Source organism: Grammomys surdaster, unplaced genomic scaffold (assembly GCF_004785775.1).
Source record: "Grammomys surdaster isolate TR1022 unplaced genomic scaffold, NIH_TR_1.0 125878, whole genome shotgun sequence".
In the NCBI taxonomy this organism is placed as follows: Eukaryota; Metazoa; Chordata; class Mammalia; order Rodentia; family Muridae; genus Grammomys; species Grammomys surdaster.
In genome coordinates this window covers 2,774,077-2,793,560 of record NW_021620703.1, presented here as the reverse complement: position 1 = coordinate 2,793,560, position 19,484 = coordinate 2,774,077, and the positions used below count along the sequence as shown (strand labels likewise).

Genomic DNA, 19,484 nt, shown 5'->3' with positions numbered 1-19,484 from the left:
GAACATGAAAGGGAGATTTTATTAATAGTTCTCTGTATTTTGATTCATATAAATAGCAATAAGAAAATTAGTTTTCCATGAGTGATTTTCTATGCTAAATATTAATTTCCCCATTTTTGACAGTAAAACTTTTGAACTTATTAAATTAATTAAATTAATTTGTATTAAAAAACTATATGGGAATTATTAGTTGCGAGTATTTCTAAAAGTATAGTACTTGCTTATGGACATCTCTGAGAACTCTAAAGTTTCCTGTTCTATGGAAGTGTGTGTATGTGTGTAGGTATGTGTGTGCATATGTGTACATATGTGTGTGTGTCCATGCATGTTTATATGCCCATATTTTTGTGTGTATGTACATGTGTGTATGTGTATATGTGATATGTGCATGTATACATGGGTATGTCATGTGTTTATGTGCATGTGGTATGTCTGTTTGATGTGTCTATGTATAGGCTTAACTATGTATATGTGTCTGTATATGTGTGTGTCTGTGCATGTTCACATGTGATAGGTATGTATGTGTATGCATATATGTGTGTGTGCATGTGTCAATGTCTATAAATATGAATGCACATGTTCAAATGTCTCCAGTGATCACATTTAAAAACAACAGAGACAAAGAAATAGGAAAATTATTATACTTTTTAAAGGATGTTTATTTACATTTCTATTCCAGTTACCTACAAGAGAGTTGAAATTTTTTTCTAAACTTCAAGAACTTTATTTGAAATTTTATCTATACTTCTGTCTTTAAAAACTAACATCCTCATTCAATTTTAGCTCCCAGTGAAGCCCCCACAGAAGTAGGGGTCAAAGTGTTGTCATCCTCTGAAATATCTGTCCATTGGAAGCACGTGTTAGAGAAAATTGTGGAAAGCTATCAGGTGAGCTGTTTGTTTTTTTTTAAAAAGTGTGTTTATTCATATGTAGGCATACATTTTTTAATAATATAGCTAATCTTTCAATGTCTGATGTCCCAGTGGCTAGTTTGGTATTGAATACCCTATTCTTTCTAAACAATGGTTTGAGTATCTATATGCAGTCTGTAAGGAGTAAGAGAGATTACCTCAATCTGATCATTACATACCATATCTATGTATTCAGTGAACACCACATACACAAGAAACACAGAACGATACTGTCTCTCATTTAAAGACTGAATAACACAAAGGTTCCTACCCGACTTATCTAGGAGGAACATAAAGAGACCTGTGCATACACAATGATTAGATAAAATCTAAGATAGTATTTCTCATCCTGTCTCCCTTGCTACAAGTCAAACCTGTTACTTCCAGATGGTGTGCAAGTAAGTGCTCTACCATTGAGCCACACCCTGAATCTATTATTGACATGTTTTGGTAGCCTATACTTATATTTCTGTAAGTTAGACAGTCTTATAAAATGCTGGTATCAGCATTTTCGAATAAATATTGTTTCTCACTTACTAGCTCCCTTAGTGTGTTGACACTCTAGGAAGAATGCAGACCAATAAATGAGACTATTTCATGATTATTCAAGTAATATTATTATAAGTTAACAGTAGACAAGGATCCTTTGGGAATTTTTTTTAGAAATGAATAGAGAAACAGATGGCTTCCATGGCCTTAAGACTAAGGAGAATTTAGGGCATTTTTCTAGAGTTTACAGGTCAATTTATGGAACTGGGGAGATGGCCCAACTAGTAAAGTATTTTCCTGTTAAGCATGAAGGTCTGGGGTTTATTCTAAGAATCGGTGTGATGAGATGACCAGGAATAGTGGAGTGCATATATTATCCCAGAGCTGGGCCAACAGAGACAGTGGAATCCAGAAGGCTCATTTTCCAGCCCACTTAGTCTATTTGGCAAGCTCAAAGCCAATAAAAATGATACAGATGGACCACTCATGAAGAAAGGTTATCCTCACACATGCACATATATGTGCACATATGCCACCCCCACAAACGCACCTGCATGTACATAAATATGCACGTGCAAAAATAAATGTATAATCTATAAATAACTGGGAATCTCTTATGTATGGGGTACTTCCTCTACTGCTGGAGATAATCTATCCCTACTGATTCATCTACCTTTTCCAGTGAACTTTCTAGTGAATAATGCAAAGTGTTACATTTGTTTTGATTGACACTGTAGGTTGTGTCCCTCACAATGAACAATTTTCTCATGAATCTATTTAATGTTTTATACACACAAGCTTGGCCTAAAGATCAGGAAGCCTGGGTCTATCTCCTCTATTTGGAGATAAATTCTAACTTCAGAGTTAGTTTAGATGAAAGTGATGATGTCACATTCTTTTAAAATGTTTATTATATTCTTTGACAGTTTCAAGTTGGGGACATTTTCACCCCCATTATCTTCTCTCATAGATACCCCCAGCAGTTTGATATCTTTTTTATTCTTTCACACTGAATTTAATTAAGCTTGTTAACATGAGATTGAGTAGTGGGTGTGTGTGTGTTTACTAGAACATGGGAACCTTATTCTTGGCTACAGCACTGAGGAACTTAAGTTTCCTTTTCAGAACCAAATAACTACCCGAAGACTTAGTGAGATATGGGAACCCCTTGCCATGGGATAATGACATATTTTACATGCATATATCTACTTCTGCACACTTTATTACTTATTAAAATGTATGTGATGAGTAAATATGTATTTAAGAAGGGTCTCTCTATGCAAGGAAGCTATCTGCAATAGTTGTGAAATGTTAACTTTACATTTCAACAAGCCATACAAGAAGCATCTTAAAACAAAGACACTAGGGACTCCTTTAAATGTTATTTCTGCTCTCAAGTCACAAGGTCATTGCTTCTCTTGATTTTAAGTTTTAATAAAAACTGTGTTTCCTTTGAGAATTGGATAAACAAAAAAACCTCTGTAACTCTTAGGATACAATTTCAAAGATTAAATTAAAAAAAAAAAGCTGTGTCTCCTAGGATACAGTTTCAAAGATTAAATTAAGAAAAGTGTAGTTATGTCTTTTGGTTTGACTAAATGTCACATGGAATTTTGAGTCAGAAAATGGGTGTGATATTTCCTCATTTTATTACATGCATTTTATAGAAATCTTATATTGTTTTAGTCTGTGTCTCAGTGTTACTATTGCTGTGATGAAACATCACAACAAAAAACAAGCTGTATTTATTTTGCTTATGATTCTGCAATCACTGAAGGCAGTCAAGGCAGGAACACAAACAGGACAAAAACCTGGAGGCAGAAGCTGATAAAGAAGTCATGGACAGGTGCTTCTTACTGTCTTGCTCCTCATGCTTTGCTCAGCCTGCTTTCTTAGAGAAGCCAGGACCACTAGCCCAGGGATGGCACCACCCACTCTGGGCTGGACCATCCTACATCAGTCACTAGTTAACGAAATGTCCTATAGGTAGATTTTATGGAGATATTTTCTCAATTGTGTTTTCCCCCTCCCCTCAGATGACTCTAGTTTGTGTCAAGTTGACATAAAATGATTTTATTCAGCATAATCTATAAACTCCTCTTTGGAGTGGAGGTAAACATTAGTATGAAATGATGCTTTAAAATGTTATTAATACATATAAACATTAAGATTCAGGAACCTTCAAGTCCTTGGTTTTGACAGTTGTATGTCAGGATGAGTTCTACCATTATAAATTTATTTAGATATTTTATGGGGATGATCCTAAGGAAATGCCTGGGATTTCCCAGAATGTAAATGTCCATCGTATTTTTCCTCTGCTTAGCAAGGAAAGGCCTCATACCTTGTCTAGTTCAAAGTCATACACGGATGTAAGCATCTTCCTCATACTTGAGTGAATGAGATCACTACCCAAATCGTCTAGCCCTATGCAGCTGGAGACTTCCCAAGAGACTCTGCCCCATCTAGAAGTCTAGAACACCTCAGCCAACAGATATCACCCTGTGGGGATATTTGGTGCATTTTTACTAGTTCTGTCTTGAGATGACAGAAATGCCAGAGATTCTATCAAAACCAACCAAAACTATGATCTTGACATCAAAATGATCATTAGAAGCAAAATAAAAATAACATCAAAGAAACCAATAAGCAATGAGCAATTATCCTGCATTTAGAAACTACATACCTGACATGTTAACTCTTTAAATGTGCTGAGTGGACTTAGTTCACTGACTTTCATTGTATAATGGTCATGTGTTTGCTAATGTAAATGAGAAACTTAGGATCATATTAACACTAGATGATTTTATCCAGACATTTTGGCTAGTTCTGAAAATAAATTCCCCGTCAAACAGTGTATCTAAATATGTAAAAATTTAAACATACTTATAAATCTCATTTTAATTCATGTTTTAGATGTTACTAATGATTTAATACTTGCAAGTAGTCGTTATTTTAAAAACCTAAATTCAAATTCATCACTTGTATTGAGCTTTGAGACAAAGAAGGCTGTACTTAGCAAAAGTAACAATTTCTAATAGTAGCATGGAAATTTTTTTTTCTTTATCGAGACAGGGTTTCTCTGTATAGCTCTGGCTGTCCTGGAACTCACTCGGTAGACCAGGCTGGCCTGGAAAATATTTTTAAAGTATCTTAATTCTAGGTAACATATATAACTCACCAAATTATTAGATATTTTCTACAGAGTCTAGTACTCTGAGTTCAATGGGCCAACAAGATAGAATGAGAGAAATAACTTTTACAAGTTGTCCCTCTGGTTTCCACATGTAGCCCATAGCATACAGGTACACACACACACACACACACACACACTTACACTAAATAAAATAAGCATGAATGATTATTGGGTATATTTACATGTTACTGTAAGGAATGAAAGTAAATAGTTAACATATATACATACATACATAATATTACATACATACATACATACATACATACATACATACATCTGAACGGATTTTGTTAGAAGAAAATCATTAGCCAGTGCATTCTAGGCCGCACAATGAGATTTTTGTCCAACAAGGTATATTCCTACCAAACCATCAAAAGCTTATAATGGATTGAAACCATGTAAACAGAAACGAAACAAGAAACTAAGATAGAAATTATTGTCACAATATTTCAAAAAAAGATCACTTTCATATTTTGAAAGTAAGTTGTAGGCAGCTCCCCCTCTCCCTAGCAACAAGGCAAGTTCAATCAGCAGTGTAGATTTCATTCCATTTTCCCAATTTTAGTTAGATCTCATTATTCAGAGGTCAGTAAGCGGGTAAAGATGCCATTAAGTGGCACTGAAAATATGGCAACTTCAAACCAATAGAATGAACCCCAAGACAATGAGCTTTTCCAGCAAGAGCTAAGTCACAGCAAAATGTCATTTACCTTGGATATTTGCAGATTCGGTACTGGGCCGGACATGACAAAGAAGCAGCCGCGCACAGAGTTCAAGTCACCAGCCAGGAGTACTCAGCCAGGCTGGAGAACCTTCTGCCCGACACCCAGTACTTCATTGAGGTGGGAGCCTGTAATAGTGCCGGCTGTGGACCTTCCAGTGATGTGATTGAGACCTACACCAGAAAAGCCCGTGAGTATCATAATATGATCTGAAACACATCAAAAGCTACCACTTGACTTGAAGAAGATCCTTACTATAGGCATATATGGAAAAAAATGGTCTATCTAGCTGTTCACACACCTTTGGTTTTCAATTTCACATCTGTTATAGATCAGACATTTTCTCGTCATTCCCAGCTGCTGTCAAAAAGGGAAAACTGAGATGCACACTCTTACACACTTCTATTCTTCTTTCTAATGTTTTTAGAATGCGCCTCCTTCAAACTGCAAACCATTAGAAAATAAACTAGTCTACCTTATGCATTTATTAATTTTAGATCACCGTCATATAATATAGATACAGTGTAACTATTATCATACTGTGGCTACTTTCTGTTCTCTTTGACCATATGACAAATTTGTCTGTTCTGCTCAGATCAGGATTTTCTCAGTCTCCAGCCTCACTTCTGGAACCAAGCTGAATGTGTATACAGAGGAACGTTTGAATGCAGAATTCTAGAGACATACACAGATATCTCTAATAATGATTCCCATTAGCATTTGCAAAGTTGCGAAAATCACTAGGGAACATATCTCCTAGTACCCTCACAGAGGTAGATGGTATCAGACATAATTTTCCGTTTTACTCTCTACTGCATTATACCTATGACAGCAGAAAACTGGTTTTCCTCTTTAAATCTCCATTTTCTTTAACTTGACAAATAAAGCATTATTTTTTTCTCATTCATCCCATTCTTTATTTGTTTTTTACAAATATGTGTTATATCCAGAATAGTTCTATGTAGAAAGGATGCAGAAAAGACCACACAAGACTTTCAAATGCAAACTAAAACCCCATTAAATAAGTGTGATTGTGTCCACAGCACAATAGAACAAATGAACCGATAAAATGGAAAGTGATTGTGTGGGAGTTAAATCTGTGATGAAGTGGCTTCAAGAACGGGAAACAGTGTCCTAAAACCTAGAGAGTGAGTGGGGAGCAATGAGAAAAACCAGTTTGTGACAAGCTTGGGGAATACTTTTGGATAGAGAAAATAAGCATGCAGAATTTGAAACATTTAACTTTGGAAACATCACTATGACCAAAACATGGCTCTGAGGTGAAGAGGGAAGAGAGAGTTGAAAGCAAAATATGAAGTACTTCATAAGTCATCATTAAAAGTTGAGATAATTCCTGAGTGTATTAAGAACCTTTTTTATGTCAGGGAGTGACGCTGATTCCAGTGTTTTAAGCCCTTATTCTGACTTTAATGCAAGCCAGTGACATAAGAGATGGCTTGGATTTGAGAAGAGAACCATTGGCAGCTAGTATGAAGGGGTAGTATAGAGCGAGGTGGAAATCATTCCTCAGGAGGAGTGGGGTAAACCTATTGGTAACTTGGGTGTCGGCAGTAAATGGAAAAGACCAAATACCAGATTTTTGCTTGAGAAACTAGAAGCATGCTTGTGCCGTTTTCAAAAGAAAGACTCCTAAGACACAGATTTGAGGGTACACGAACAATAACTCATCTTTGTTACATTACATTTGGACCTCAGACATTCAATATGGACAGGAATTTCAACACACATTTAGAGAACAATAGATAGGCTCGGACCAGAGACTGACTTTGAGTGTTTAAATAATTAAGGAAGATTCACAGATAAAGCAGAATCACGTATGCAGAATCAACTTTGAAGCCCTTCCAACATATACAAATTGATCAGAACGCACAAAGTTAGCTCACTATAGTCAATAAGGGAGAAGGGAGTAAAAATGAATAACAAAGAGGCAGAGAAGTCACACAGAGATCCAGAAAAGTGATAACTTGGGAAAAGTTCCAAAGGTTTCAAGCCAGAGAAAGGTATAAGAAATGCCACTAGATTTGGTCAAGATTGGTGACCCTGATGGCAACAGTTAAAGAGACAGGAAGGGAAAAAAATCAGATGGGAATAAAGACAACTGTGTTCCCTGCCTCAGCAACCACTGGGAGCATTAGATGAACTTGGGGATGTATGGTGCCATGCTGAGCATAGAGCCTGGCATAGGACATAATCCTTAAAATGGGCTGTTGGTGCTGACAGCTCGACTCACATCAGCACCACAAACACATGCGATGTAGCTCGAAGAACTTACATTCAATCCAGTGACCACGAGTCCCTGTTTCTTCTTCCCACAGCTCCTAGCCAGCCACCCAGGATCATCAGTTCCGTGAGGTCTGGCTCCAGATACATAATCACGTGGGATCATGTTGTGGCACTATCCAATGAATCTACGGTGACAGGATACAAGGTAAATAAGACATGGCTAACTTCTTCTCCACACAGCTTTATTCCCGTTAACATTGTATGCGTGGGGCTTCATCTGTCAGAAAAACACATTTGACTTCCTCATTCTACTCAAACAAAAGAGTTAGAAGATAGAGTCTCACAAAAGATTTTTAGATAAGAAGACATCTTAATGGATTTTAGGGAAATTCTATGACAAATCAGTAAGAGAAATAGAATGCCTGTTTTAAGGGATGGAGCTATCAGAACCATCCTTAAACAGGAGACAGAATGCATTTGTTTTGTATGTCTGGGAGTGTCGACTATGGTGCCACCTCCCTTCCTCACTCTAAACTAAAAGGAAAGGGATATTTCCATTCACTATATTCCATGAGATTGCATTTGCACTAGCTGTGGAGGCTTTAAGAATAATGGGGAAGAGCCTGAAAAATGGAAGAGAACTTTATTAGGTCCACTTCAAAATGTGACAAGTTTTCATTTTATATTTTCCTAAAGAAAAAGAAAAATATGTATCTTTTTCGTGGCATATTTTTAGTTATTTCAAGATGAAAGAAAACAAACAAACAATAACAACAACCAAAAAGCACTTGAGGTTATGGCATTTATATTTATTTGTATAAGCTCCAACTCACCAATTCTTGAAGAATCAAGACAACATGAAGGTCCCCTCACTTACTTTTTTGAACCAAAGGGTAAGCATTGTGTACTGATGTTAACAATAGGCGTTGGCTGAGGATTGTAAGGTCATTAACTATTCATAATCTGGGACTCTGTAGATACTCTACAGACCTGATGGGCAGCATGACGGCAAGCTGTTCTCAACCCATAAACACTCTATAGAAGTCCCAATCCCCAGAGATGGAGAGTATGTTGTCGAAGTTCGAGCACACAGTGACGGAGGAGACGGAGTCGTGTCTCAAGTCAAAATTTCAGGTAAGCCATCATCTACAAACTGCTGTTTCAGTAAGGTTATCTCTGGGTTGCCACGCCCTACATGTGACTTCTCAAGAGTGATTTTAGAACCAGCATTCACAATATCAGCATTTTCCTAAGCAAACTCAAATATCAAGCATGACACGAGACTTGAAGTTCTGTTTTCTTGGATTGAATGAAAAAAGTACATTTGTAGCATAGATCCGACCTATCAGGGATGATGTAGATGTCAAAGCATCACTAAACATGTCTAAGATGAATGCGTCTCAGGACCTAACATTCAAAAATGTAAGGCATTACGAGCAAAAAGAATAATACTAGGCAACTATTTAAAGATACTCAAATTTTCTTTTGTATTTCAAGAGGAAATCTATTGATCTATTTTAGGTATTCTTCTGACTTGCTTTTCTCTTTTCCACATATGTTAATATAGTAATCAGAAGCTTTGTTGAATATGCACATTGCTTTTGGGCGAGTTCTTGTCCTCAGAGGCTTGGCTAATCTCTAACTTGTAGTTGAGACAGTCAGCCCCTCTCTGTATTGTATCTACCATATTTTATTATTTCCTTAATTTTTAATATTTTAATTACTTCCTCTTTTAAAATTTTAATATAGTGAATTAAAGTCAATATGAACTTAAAATTTTAATCACAGAATATGGAACAATAGGAGATGCCAAATTAATGACACCAATGACTGGTAAAGAAAAGCGACACATAGCTAAGTAGATAAATGTGTTATTATATATTGAACCAACAAAAGATGACTTAGCACAATGATAGAGAATTCAATAATGAATTCTAGCTTCCCACATGAGTCAAGTTGGACTCAAACTCACCATACCAGACACTATTTTTACAAATAGATTTTCAAATACATACAGATTTCAAATAGAAATCTAGGGGATAACAAATGTTATTTTTTATTTTAGTTATTATGTATTTTCAAAACTTAGATCTTTGAGAAAGAATGGTGTTTTTATACATTTGATTTAAAAGTACTGTACATTTATTTAGTTGACTTTAAGCCTTCTAATAAATCAGTAATAAGTCAGAAATCTATCAGTAAGGCATCTTGATGTTACTAGAAATAACATACACATTTATGTTGGGAAACTCTAATCTGTTAAGTTGAACTCTGTAACCAAAGCCGCTGGCTGTATGTACACTGTGATGGAAAACATACTGTGCTCTTTCACTTTTCTCTCTTCTGTTCCTTAGAAGAGAAAGCACTGAGAGCATGATGAAGGAACTTTTTGTGGCTAACCCCCTTCACTCCCAGATTTTCTTTTTCTGTGGCTAAGTAATACAGCATAAAATTGACAAAACCAAGCAGCTGAAGGTTGAGACTTGATCCATACATTAAACTAGAAACCCATATTGCTATATTCAGTTTTTTCTTTTGATACAAGTCTTTCTGTACAAACCTAGCTATCCTAGTGCTCACTATGTATAGCAGATTGACCTCAACTTCACAAAGATCCCCTGCCTCTGCCTCCTGAGGGATGAGATTAAAGCTTTGTACAGCTGTATACTTGCTGATATGTTTCATGTGGGCCTTTTCTGGTTTGTTGTCGTTGTTGATTTATTTGCTCTGTTTACTGTCTTTGTTTTTGTTCACTTGTTTGATATTTAGATAGGTCATCTTGTCAACTGTAAAAATCAGCCTGTCATTTAGCTTACTATATAGCTGAAGGTGAACTTGACCTCTGACCTTCCTATTCATTTCTCACTGAGATATATACCACCATACCCATGTGTGTGTGTGTGTGTGTATACACATACATATATATACATACACATATATGCATTTTCAGAATTTCCAATACTTCTGACCTTTTATTTGTGAGCCATGAGTAGTATAGATGCAAATTATAGATTGAATTCCTCTGCTTCCTTAATTACAGGATGCTATGTAGTACATCGTACAGAAAACCTACAACTTTGTAAATACCCACTCCTATTGAAATTGTTGGTTATTTGACAATAATGCTACATTCAAATGTCTTTCTTGAAAGTCCATTGACACAATTTAATATAATTTATTTATAAGTAATTCCAGTCATAAGTGATTCCAGAACATATATCTGCAACCATTTTGAAATAACCAAATAGTTTTATGATATATGTGGTTTAAAAAATACTTTGCATTTAAGTTGACTCTGAAATGTGATCTCTTTCATCACCACTAAACCATCAATAATGTCCCAAAGCTTCTTCCTTTTGGGACAGCCTTATACTAAATTCCTGGTTTTATGTAGCAAACATGAAAACTGGAGGAGAAATGCCTTGAATAAAACAAATAGATTAGACTTTAAGAGACAGTTCACCACCACACTTGATGGTCAATGTAATGTGGCAGAAGCCCCACGATCTAACTTGCATTTGAGAAGCTTTGTGCTGGTTCTTTGTAGCAGCACATCTTGTGGTTTCATCGAGCCACAAACAGGAAGTCTGCCTTAAGCAACCAGTTTTCCTGAGTTCCCACTAAAGTTTTTATCAGCTGCAAGGAAGTTCACAGAAGAAATCTCAATATTTTCTTTGGCTTATTTACTTAGACTTTAACAGGATTTGGTTGAGAGTTCCTCAGTGAAATGTATTATAAGAACAGGAAGTTAGATTAATAATAATCTTCCAAGATTTACTTAACTAAAACCATTTTTTGTTGTTGTTTATGAAGGCCAACCTAAGTCTCTGGAATGACAGCTTAGTATTATACCATGCAAATAAAATCACTCGATAAACTGAAGCCTTCTCTTTTAACAGACACTTGAACTACTTAGGCTCTCTTGTGAGGTGAATTGCCTACTGATAAATAAATTCGTACCTCTGAGCATGTGCCATGGGTCATGTGTCAGACATTCTGCCTTTCCATTCATTAAAATGATGGATAACCCTCCAGAAGCTTGGGAAAAAATTAACAAGCTAGCAAACACATTCAAGCAAATTTACAGGACAAGATTGGTTGTTAACATGAGAGAGGTAGAGCAGACTTTTGAAAGATGATTGGATCCAGTCTATAAGAAGGGGAATTTTTTCTGAGATCTAAAGAAAACAACTTCAAGAGTGGGCATTGGCATGCCAGGAGAGGAAAGGGTAGGAAAAGTCCACTATCAGAAGACCATTGTCACTTCTGTATTCTGAGGATGCAGAGAAATATGGGGCAAGGATACAGCTACAAGAAGGGCAATGATGTGAATAGTCTGGACTCAATCTCAGCCTTCTCCCATGCTCTGGAAAGAGGAGCCCCAAGGTGCTGGTCAAACTATTATTGAATTCAATGTTGATAATGTGTAACAGTAGAGATAAGAAGCCATTATACTGAAAGTTTGCTTGGAAGAAGACCCAAAGAGTATTTTTTTGATGATTTGCTGAGAAGTGTGAAAGGAATTGTTCTGATTTGGAAAATTTATATAAACCAGCTGAATCATCTGCTGAACCAAGCAGCAGAAACACACCCAAAGAACAATCTGTCTCCTGAGACCATGTGATTGGAGCTAATCAGGATCCAGGTGTGACACACTGTGCCCAGTGCCCTGGATACACATCAGAGTGAAGATGGGTGAGGAAAGATCCAGCATGCAAACTGAGAAACCAAACTTCACCACAGAGCCAACTCCATAGTCAGCTTCATTTCTTAGTGGATTGTGAAAGTAAAATACAGAAATTGCGATGGCAGATGTTTGTTGGTGTTGCCCAAAGTTGGCAGATGGTATTGTTAATACAATAAGTGAAGGAAAACATAGACTCATTGCTTCTAGCTAAGGAATAATATTAGAGAAGCATCTGTGTGCTGTCAAATGTTATTCATAGGCAGAAAAACTAAAAACTTCCTGAAATAGCTGGGTTTTTAATCCTGGTTGGATCAGTGTCTCAAAAATATAGTCAAGGAGCAGGGTTTACCATCTCCCTCCACTTACTAGGATCTCACCTTAACTCACAAGTTTCCAGGTATCTGATTTCCAGGGTTTGTGACAATGGCAGGAATTTTCTGTCCTGTGCAGATGCTAAATAAATGCCCAAGAAAGAAATATTGATTTTTAAAGTTGATCTTAAAATTAAGTACATTTCTAAAAAGCCCCTTGGGAGAAAAAAAAATCTCCCATGATATTCAGGACTGAGACACACATCTATCTCTATACCCATAAAATGACATTTCCATGATTTCTCAAAATGAGCAAGGCTTTCTATTTATCTGAGGAATGCAAAACCCGTTTTAACAAGCGAATGTTCCAAAAAAAAATGTGGGTCAGCAAGGAGCTGAGGAAAGGATTCTTGATTAATGTTAAAAGTTGGAAAGTAGAAATAGGGTCAAGGATATCTTCACAAAGCTGTAGAGGAGGATGATTGTCAGTTATAGAAAGTCATCTTCCAACAGCAAAATTAATTTTAACTCAAGCAGTAAGATATAATCAATCTAGATGCACAAAGGGTCCTGGAGAATGGCTTAATAATTAAGGGTGCCTACTACCCCCTACTACCCTTGTAAAATCCCCAAGTTAGGTTTCCGGCACCAACATTAGGCAGCTCATGACTGTCTCTAACTCCAGCTACAGTAGATAAAACCTGGCTGCCAGGGGACCTGCACTTATGTGAACCTACTCCACACAAACACACTTACTAAGTACACATGGTTAAAATAACAAAAGTAAATATTTTTAAAAGATTGATACAGAAATTAAAACAAAAATTTATTATTTAGAGTAAGTTGCCAAAATATAAATCCATAAAAAATCCAAAGAACGCTGATCTGAAGTTAGTATGAGTATAATATATATATATGAGTCTTCCCTTCAAACTCATTTCAATTCCTAGAAAACTCAGTGTGGATTACTTCCTTTCCTTAGATTTATTTATTTTCATTTTATGAATATTTTCCGGCATGTATATAACTTACCACATTGTGAGTTCTGTTAGGAAATGTGGGAATTCGACTAAGTTCACTCCATGCAGCGTTGGGCAGACACCAGGCTATGAGTTCCACTTCAGGTGTGGGGAGATCCCAGTCTGAGGTCCCAAGGGGGCCCTTGGGCTCCCAGGTACTGCTGGGAGGCCAGCTAGCCTGCTTGAGCTGATGGGTCTCCATGGCTGGAACGCAGAGAAGTCCTCCACAGGAGATTAGGTCGCAGCTCATTAGTTGAAGGCCCCCTCTATGGTTCTCCACAGGGGGAACCAAAGTACGAGAGGAAGTCCATAATCTTAAAACACTTATTGTCATGGCAGAAAGTGGATGAAGCTGTACCCCTGTCTTCAGGGTGGGCCTGAGGTTAAGTATCTTTTGCAAGAAGGAGGGTCTGGGAAGGAATGCTTAATTAGCTATGCCCTCTGTCCTTTTGGTATCTCATTAATATGGAGATCTCTTGAGGCTCTGTGGCCTGTAGTCATGCCCTCTACCTGTGCTACCTGTGCTATGTGACCTAAGGCCACAAACCTTTCTTTGGGAGGGGCTGTGGATAAGTGAAAGGAACCAGGGCCCAGACTGAACACCTACCATCCCATTAGGGTATTATCTGGAGTTCGAGGCCTGTGCTCAAACAGGTACCATCTGTCTCTCACAGCCCACTGCCCAACACCACGTTTGCCTGGTGTCCCCTAAGGCCATAAAAACCAAGTCAGATCTCCTAGAACTGTAGTTACATGTGGTTTTGATCAGCTATGTGGGTACAAAGAAACAAACCTAGGTCCTTTACAAGAGCAATAAGTGCTCTTAACTGGAGAGCTGTCTCTCCAGTCTGATAAATTACTTGTATAATATTAATATACTGTGTTTATAAAAAGCATTAAAGTCTCTCTGTAAAAAAAAAATAATGCCTCTGGTGTCAGGAGGCATATAGATGAAAAGACCTGAGGATAACAGTGGCAATAATAAATCTGAAAGACATATAATAGATAACTGTGAGGCAAATTATGTAATTAAATAACTAAGAAAATTATATAAAGAAAAGGAAGAAAGGAAAAGAAAAACCATATAATAATCAACTAAAAGAAGATTATCACCATTGTTAGAAAATCAATGGATCTGATTTGCTGTGTGAGGAATCACTTGTTTAACATGAACATAGTCATTTCTTAAGAAATTTCCCAGAATTCCTAGTGACTGGAAAAGAGTACCTAGTCTGTTGCTTTTATAAACTCCTCACTGAAGTGATAAAAAGCTAAACTTGTCTCTGAATCTACAAAAATTTTAAAAAGAGCTTGTTCTTTAAACCATGAAGCCACAACAGAGAATTCACCTTTTCAGAAAGCAAGTAATTTTCAGTCAGGTATCACCAGAACAAAGAGTTCTATGATGCTACAATGTAAAGTGATCAGTGTTGCTTTACTGTGTGGACGAGACACTAGGCATGCATCTGAGACATCCTGGCCAGCCAATGCTCAGTTTCAGCCAGTGACTCCTTATACATTTCTACTTACACATTTCTACTTTTTTGAAAAAGTTTTTCACCTGTGAAAGAGCAGCAGGCAGGGCATCTGGTTAGGATCTTTCTAAGGGTTGTAGAGATTCAGTGAAATTAAGTTTATTAATACTCCATACCTGGGGGAAAAGTAAGGATCTCCAGGGACCCTTCAGGTAGATAGATGGTTCTGGATCCCACTGCAAGGCTGTCATCTTATACACGAGTTCAAAATCACTTCAGGAAGAAAAATATTCAATCCTAAGACACTATTTCTGGCAAGTGAGATGGTAATTTCTCATATCCCTGAAGCCATGGCTGAATAAAGAATGATCCAATGAGAATTTTAGTACATTTTTTCCAGAGAAAATTTATAGAGAGTCATGTACCCAAATCATGACCTGAAATTCAAGGAGACCAAGAACTTTTGACTGTTGTGGCTACATTTAGAAGCATTTAGACAACCATAATAATTTCCAGCTCTCAACTCATTCTGTTAACGGTGGTGGGATCACTGTATTCTCTAGCAGTAATAAGATCCCCACAAAGCATCCATGAGAACAGCCCAGGTCCCCCTTCTATAAGCAAAGACAAGGATTCACGTTTTAATTACACATTATACCAACAAAACAAAATGACCCCTTGCAATGTGCCCTGTACATAGTGGACACTTCAAAATGATAGAAATTAAAGCAATCAATTAAAAAGATATTTTTCAATAATTCATTAACTGATAATTTATCCTACACATTGTACTGTCCAAAGAACTTGAGTGAAGTCATGGGAATGACCTCTCCTCTTCAGTGCATCCCATCAGCACTCCTTATCTTTTGAGTTTTGGAGTCTTCACCAGGTTGCTTGTTGGGGAGCTTCGTTCAGGAAGAAAATCAGAAGTGAAAATGTATATTTAAGTTAATCTGAGCTTGTACTTTGACAATACCAAATCTCTTTCATCTCGACTAATGATGTGAATGACTGCTAATTAAAGTCTCAAAAAGAGTGATATAGAACAGAGGATAGTGTCTAATTTGGGGGTCTACAGCCCTGACAGCCATGTACCTGTGTGAATCTACTCTCACCTTGAGGAAGGAACCTTTCCATACCTACCCTTTCTTAGTACCAAAGGAGGAATTTGCCCACAAGTACTGGAACGTCATAGAGCATGCGAATGAGTATTTTTCTGAACATTTCATCTCACCAATAATTGAAGTAATGCACCCACAGTGTAGCATTTCTGTACCTGATGATGAGGGTTTATAGCATCCAGCTTCACAGCTGGTAAGTGTCACAGGTTCAGATGTCTCACCTAGATGCAGATAATGGACCCCACCATGACCTCTGGCATAGACAGACATTAAAACAAGCAAAGACTGTCCATTAAGTTTGTGGAAAGGAAGAATGGAGAAGAATTCAGTGTCTTTTGGAAAGGTAAATCTCCTTAGTTTGAATTTCCTTGTTTAGACACACAATAAATGTAAAGACAATTACACGGTGACCAAACAGAATCTTATTTTCTGCAAGAACCCCTCTCTATTCAGTATACAAAATATAACCCAACAAGGAAAAAGAAAGACAATATAAAAAAATGAGATAGAAGTGGAGAAATGGTCCTCCATCCCCATGCAAGCCCGGGAGGCCTACCTGCAGCTGCAACTATGCGTAGCCTCTAAACCTAAGTTCTAATGACGAGTACCACCTCTGCAAGTAAGAACACATCAGAGTCAAACCTTGTAACTTACCCTTCATTTTACCACTGAACCTCAAACCTGACTGGGTTCAGAAGGGGAGATAGTGGGGGTGGATAGGAGCTGTTTGTTGTTATAAGCACAAGAGAATGCCATCCGGAGCCCTTAGGCTGCCAAACTTTAATTGAGGTTAAGAAAGAATGACCCTGGTGGCAGATGGATGTTTCCCACAATCTACACTGTCACTTTGCACAATACTCTAGTGAGCAGCTAGCTCCAGGGCCAAGTTCATTAGCCTGTCTGACATCATGCTCTGGTGACTGAGGATATCAAGCAGACATTCTGTGTTACTGGTAAAGATTTGGGCTATGTCACGAATAAACAAATCAGGAAGTCCATTGATGTCATATCATACATTGGATGACTGGGATCTTAAGCCTGAAAACTGGGAACCATGTGTCTTACTCTGGGTTCCATGTAGTCTTGCTAAATACTCACAAAATAAAACCTTTTTGAATCAACATATTAAATTCATAGTAGTGGCTTCTACAATATATACTAATATATTTTTTTAAAATGATTCTTACACACAGTCTATTATATAACTATTCACTCTCCATTTTATACCCCAAAGAGACTAAGACCCTTCTGAGAGGTCCCACAGTCAAGTAATCTATGCTAGTATGCAAAGACATCTTCTCTTACCCCCAACTTCACTCCCCTGCCAAACTGCCACCTTGCTGTTTTAAGATGTAGTAAGCCAATTTTCAAAGTCTTCATAATTATAGATTTACCTTGCCAAAAATTCCTATCAGCACTGAAGTTATTAGAGGTTACTTTTGCACTTCATTGGTTGTCATTCTGTGGCAACTGCTCTGTCCATTCTGAGAGGAAGTGCAGCCTGGCAGTCTGGTGTTTTCTGGTGGGGAAGGACCAAAGTCAATAGCTTAGAATAAAAAGCACCACAGTGTACACTGCCAACAAGCTATACATATCTGCCAAAAATACAAACAGCTATTTTGCTTGGCTTCTAGGCTCCTAATTGACGAACAAGTAGAAGAGGCAGCATCAGTTAGCGGCTTCCACTGTTTTCAAGAAAACCACCAAAGCCACTAGTGCTTATATGATCAAGTTCTGGACGCATACATATAAACTAATATCATGTTTGATTATTATAAAGAAGAGGAAATATAACAAATAAGTTTGAAAATTGTATGGATCAATGTCTGATATCCTTAAACATTATGGTTGTCTTAGAATCAAAGCAGCATGGCCTGAATACTAACCTTCAGGCTTCTAAGATGGAAGACTGTCATTTTGAGAATTCTTCTTCCACATCTTAAGAATTGAAACATCCAAAGATCTCAGCCTTTTGAAACTGTGTCCATGGTCCATGTTTAAAAACTAGCTACTGATGGGAAAAGGGGTGGGTCCTAAGCTTTTTCTTCTTTACCTAGATTAGGATGTTGCTATCACAAAGATACAGAGAGACAAGAAGATAATTAAAGTCAAAATATGCAAATTGATGCATAGGTAATAGAATTAAAAAATCCTATCCTAAGAACAGGAAACACAGAACAATCCTGATATACCTAAAACTCAAATCTGTTTCACTTTCTAATTTTGCCTATGTTTTCTTTTCTGGACATTTTAAAAACTAATTAGGGTAAATGTCTGTTTCTTTTTTTTTTCTCAAAATCAGAAAACAAATGACTCAAGTAACAGATTTGAAATATGACGGAGTGTGAGCACTCCTCCATGGGAGTGGAGGGGAACTTTTCACAGCAAATCCAATTCACTTATCAACTTTCTAAAAAGACGTCTCCTTCCTCTGCAGTTTAGCTGTTTGCTATTTTATTCTTAACTGACAAATCGTGCCTATTTACAGGGTTAATGTGGTGTTTGATCTAAAAATACATTGTGAAGTCAATGAAAGACATGAGCACGTTCATCACCTTACCAACTTGCTTTACTATAATAAAAGCTTAAGCGTCTCTTTTTCCAGGTGTGGTGAGATGACTACGTGGGTAGAAAAACACCTGTATCCAGTCAGATGGTCTAGTTCATCACCATGGAGAGGGAGAAGTGATCCTACCAAGCTATGCTGTGACCTTACCACATGCACCAAGATGCACACATGTTACACACACAAACACACATAAATGCAGTAAGCATTAAAGCCATTCTTTTAACTATTTGCAATAAACATTGTAGACTACATATCATAATGGTAACAATTTTGATATATGGCCTAATGGAGAATTTAACGTCCACTTCACTAAGATGCAGTATTATGGCACACTCCATGCCAAATTCCAGGTAAATAAACTTCCTGCTTGGAGAGCTTGTACATCTCATCTTTTCAGTGTTAAAGTTTAAACAGGATGAAGAATGGGATGTAAACTTAGAATAAGAAACTACCATGTGGGAGAAACAAAAACCAGAAAAATTACTGAAGAATGAATCAGCTGGTTCTGGTTCTAACGAATCAACTGACACTCCTCGTTCTAATAAATCAGCTGACACTGGATCTCACCAATTAGCTGTCAACGGGTCTGATACTGCTATTGTCAGGACTTTTCCTGCATCCTAGTGCTGAAGGATGCTGTGAAATGCATGCTTTTTCCTTCATAACTTCCTGTCAATCACTTGTTCAGTTCACCATTAACTTGGCCACAGTTGTTGATTTAGGGGAAGGTTTACCAAACATTT

At 37.2% G+C, this 19,484-nt stretch overlaps 1 protein-coding gene across 1 annotated transcript in view; it reads left to right on the top strand.

Annotated features, from left to right (window-relative positions):
- The window catches only part of Cntn1 (contactin 1), a 123,570-nt gene that overhangs the window by 88,634 nt on the left and 15,452 nt on the right, over positions 1 to 19,484 (top strand). The window contains exons 19-22 of the mRNA XM_028752153.1: positions 784 to 887; positions 5,319 to 5,505; positions 7,652 to 7,764; positions 8,537 to 8,693. Coding sequence (XP_028607986.1) covers positions 784 to 887; positions 5,319 to 5,505; positions 7,652 to 7,764; positions 8,537 to 8,693 — 561 coding nt within the window. The remainder of the gene's footprint in view (positions 1 to 783; positions 888 to 5,318; positions 5,506 to 7,651; positions 7,765 to 8,536; positions 8,694 to 19,484) is intronic.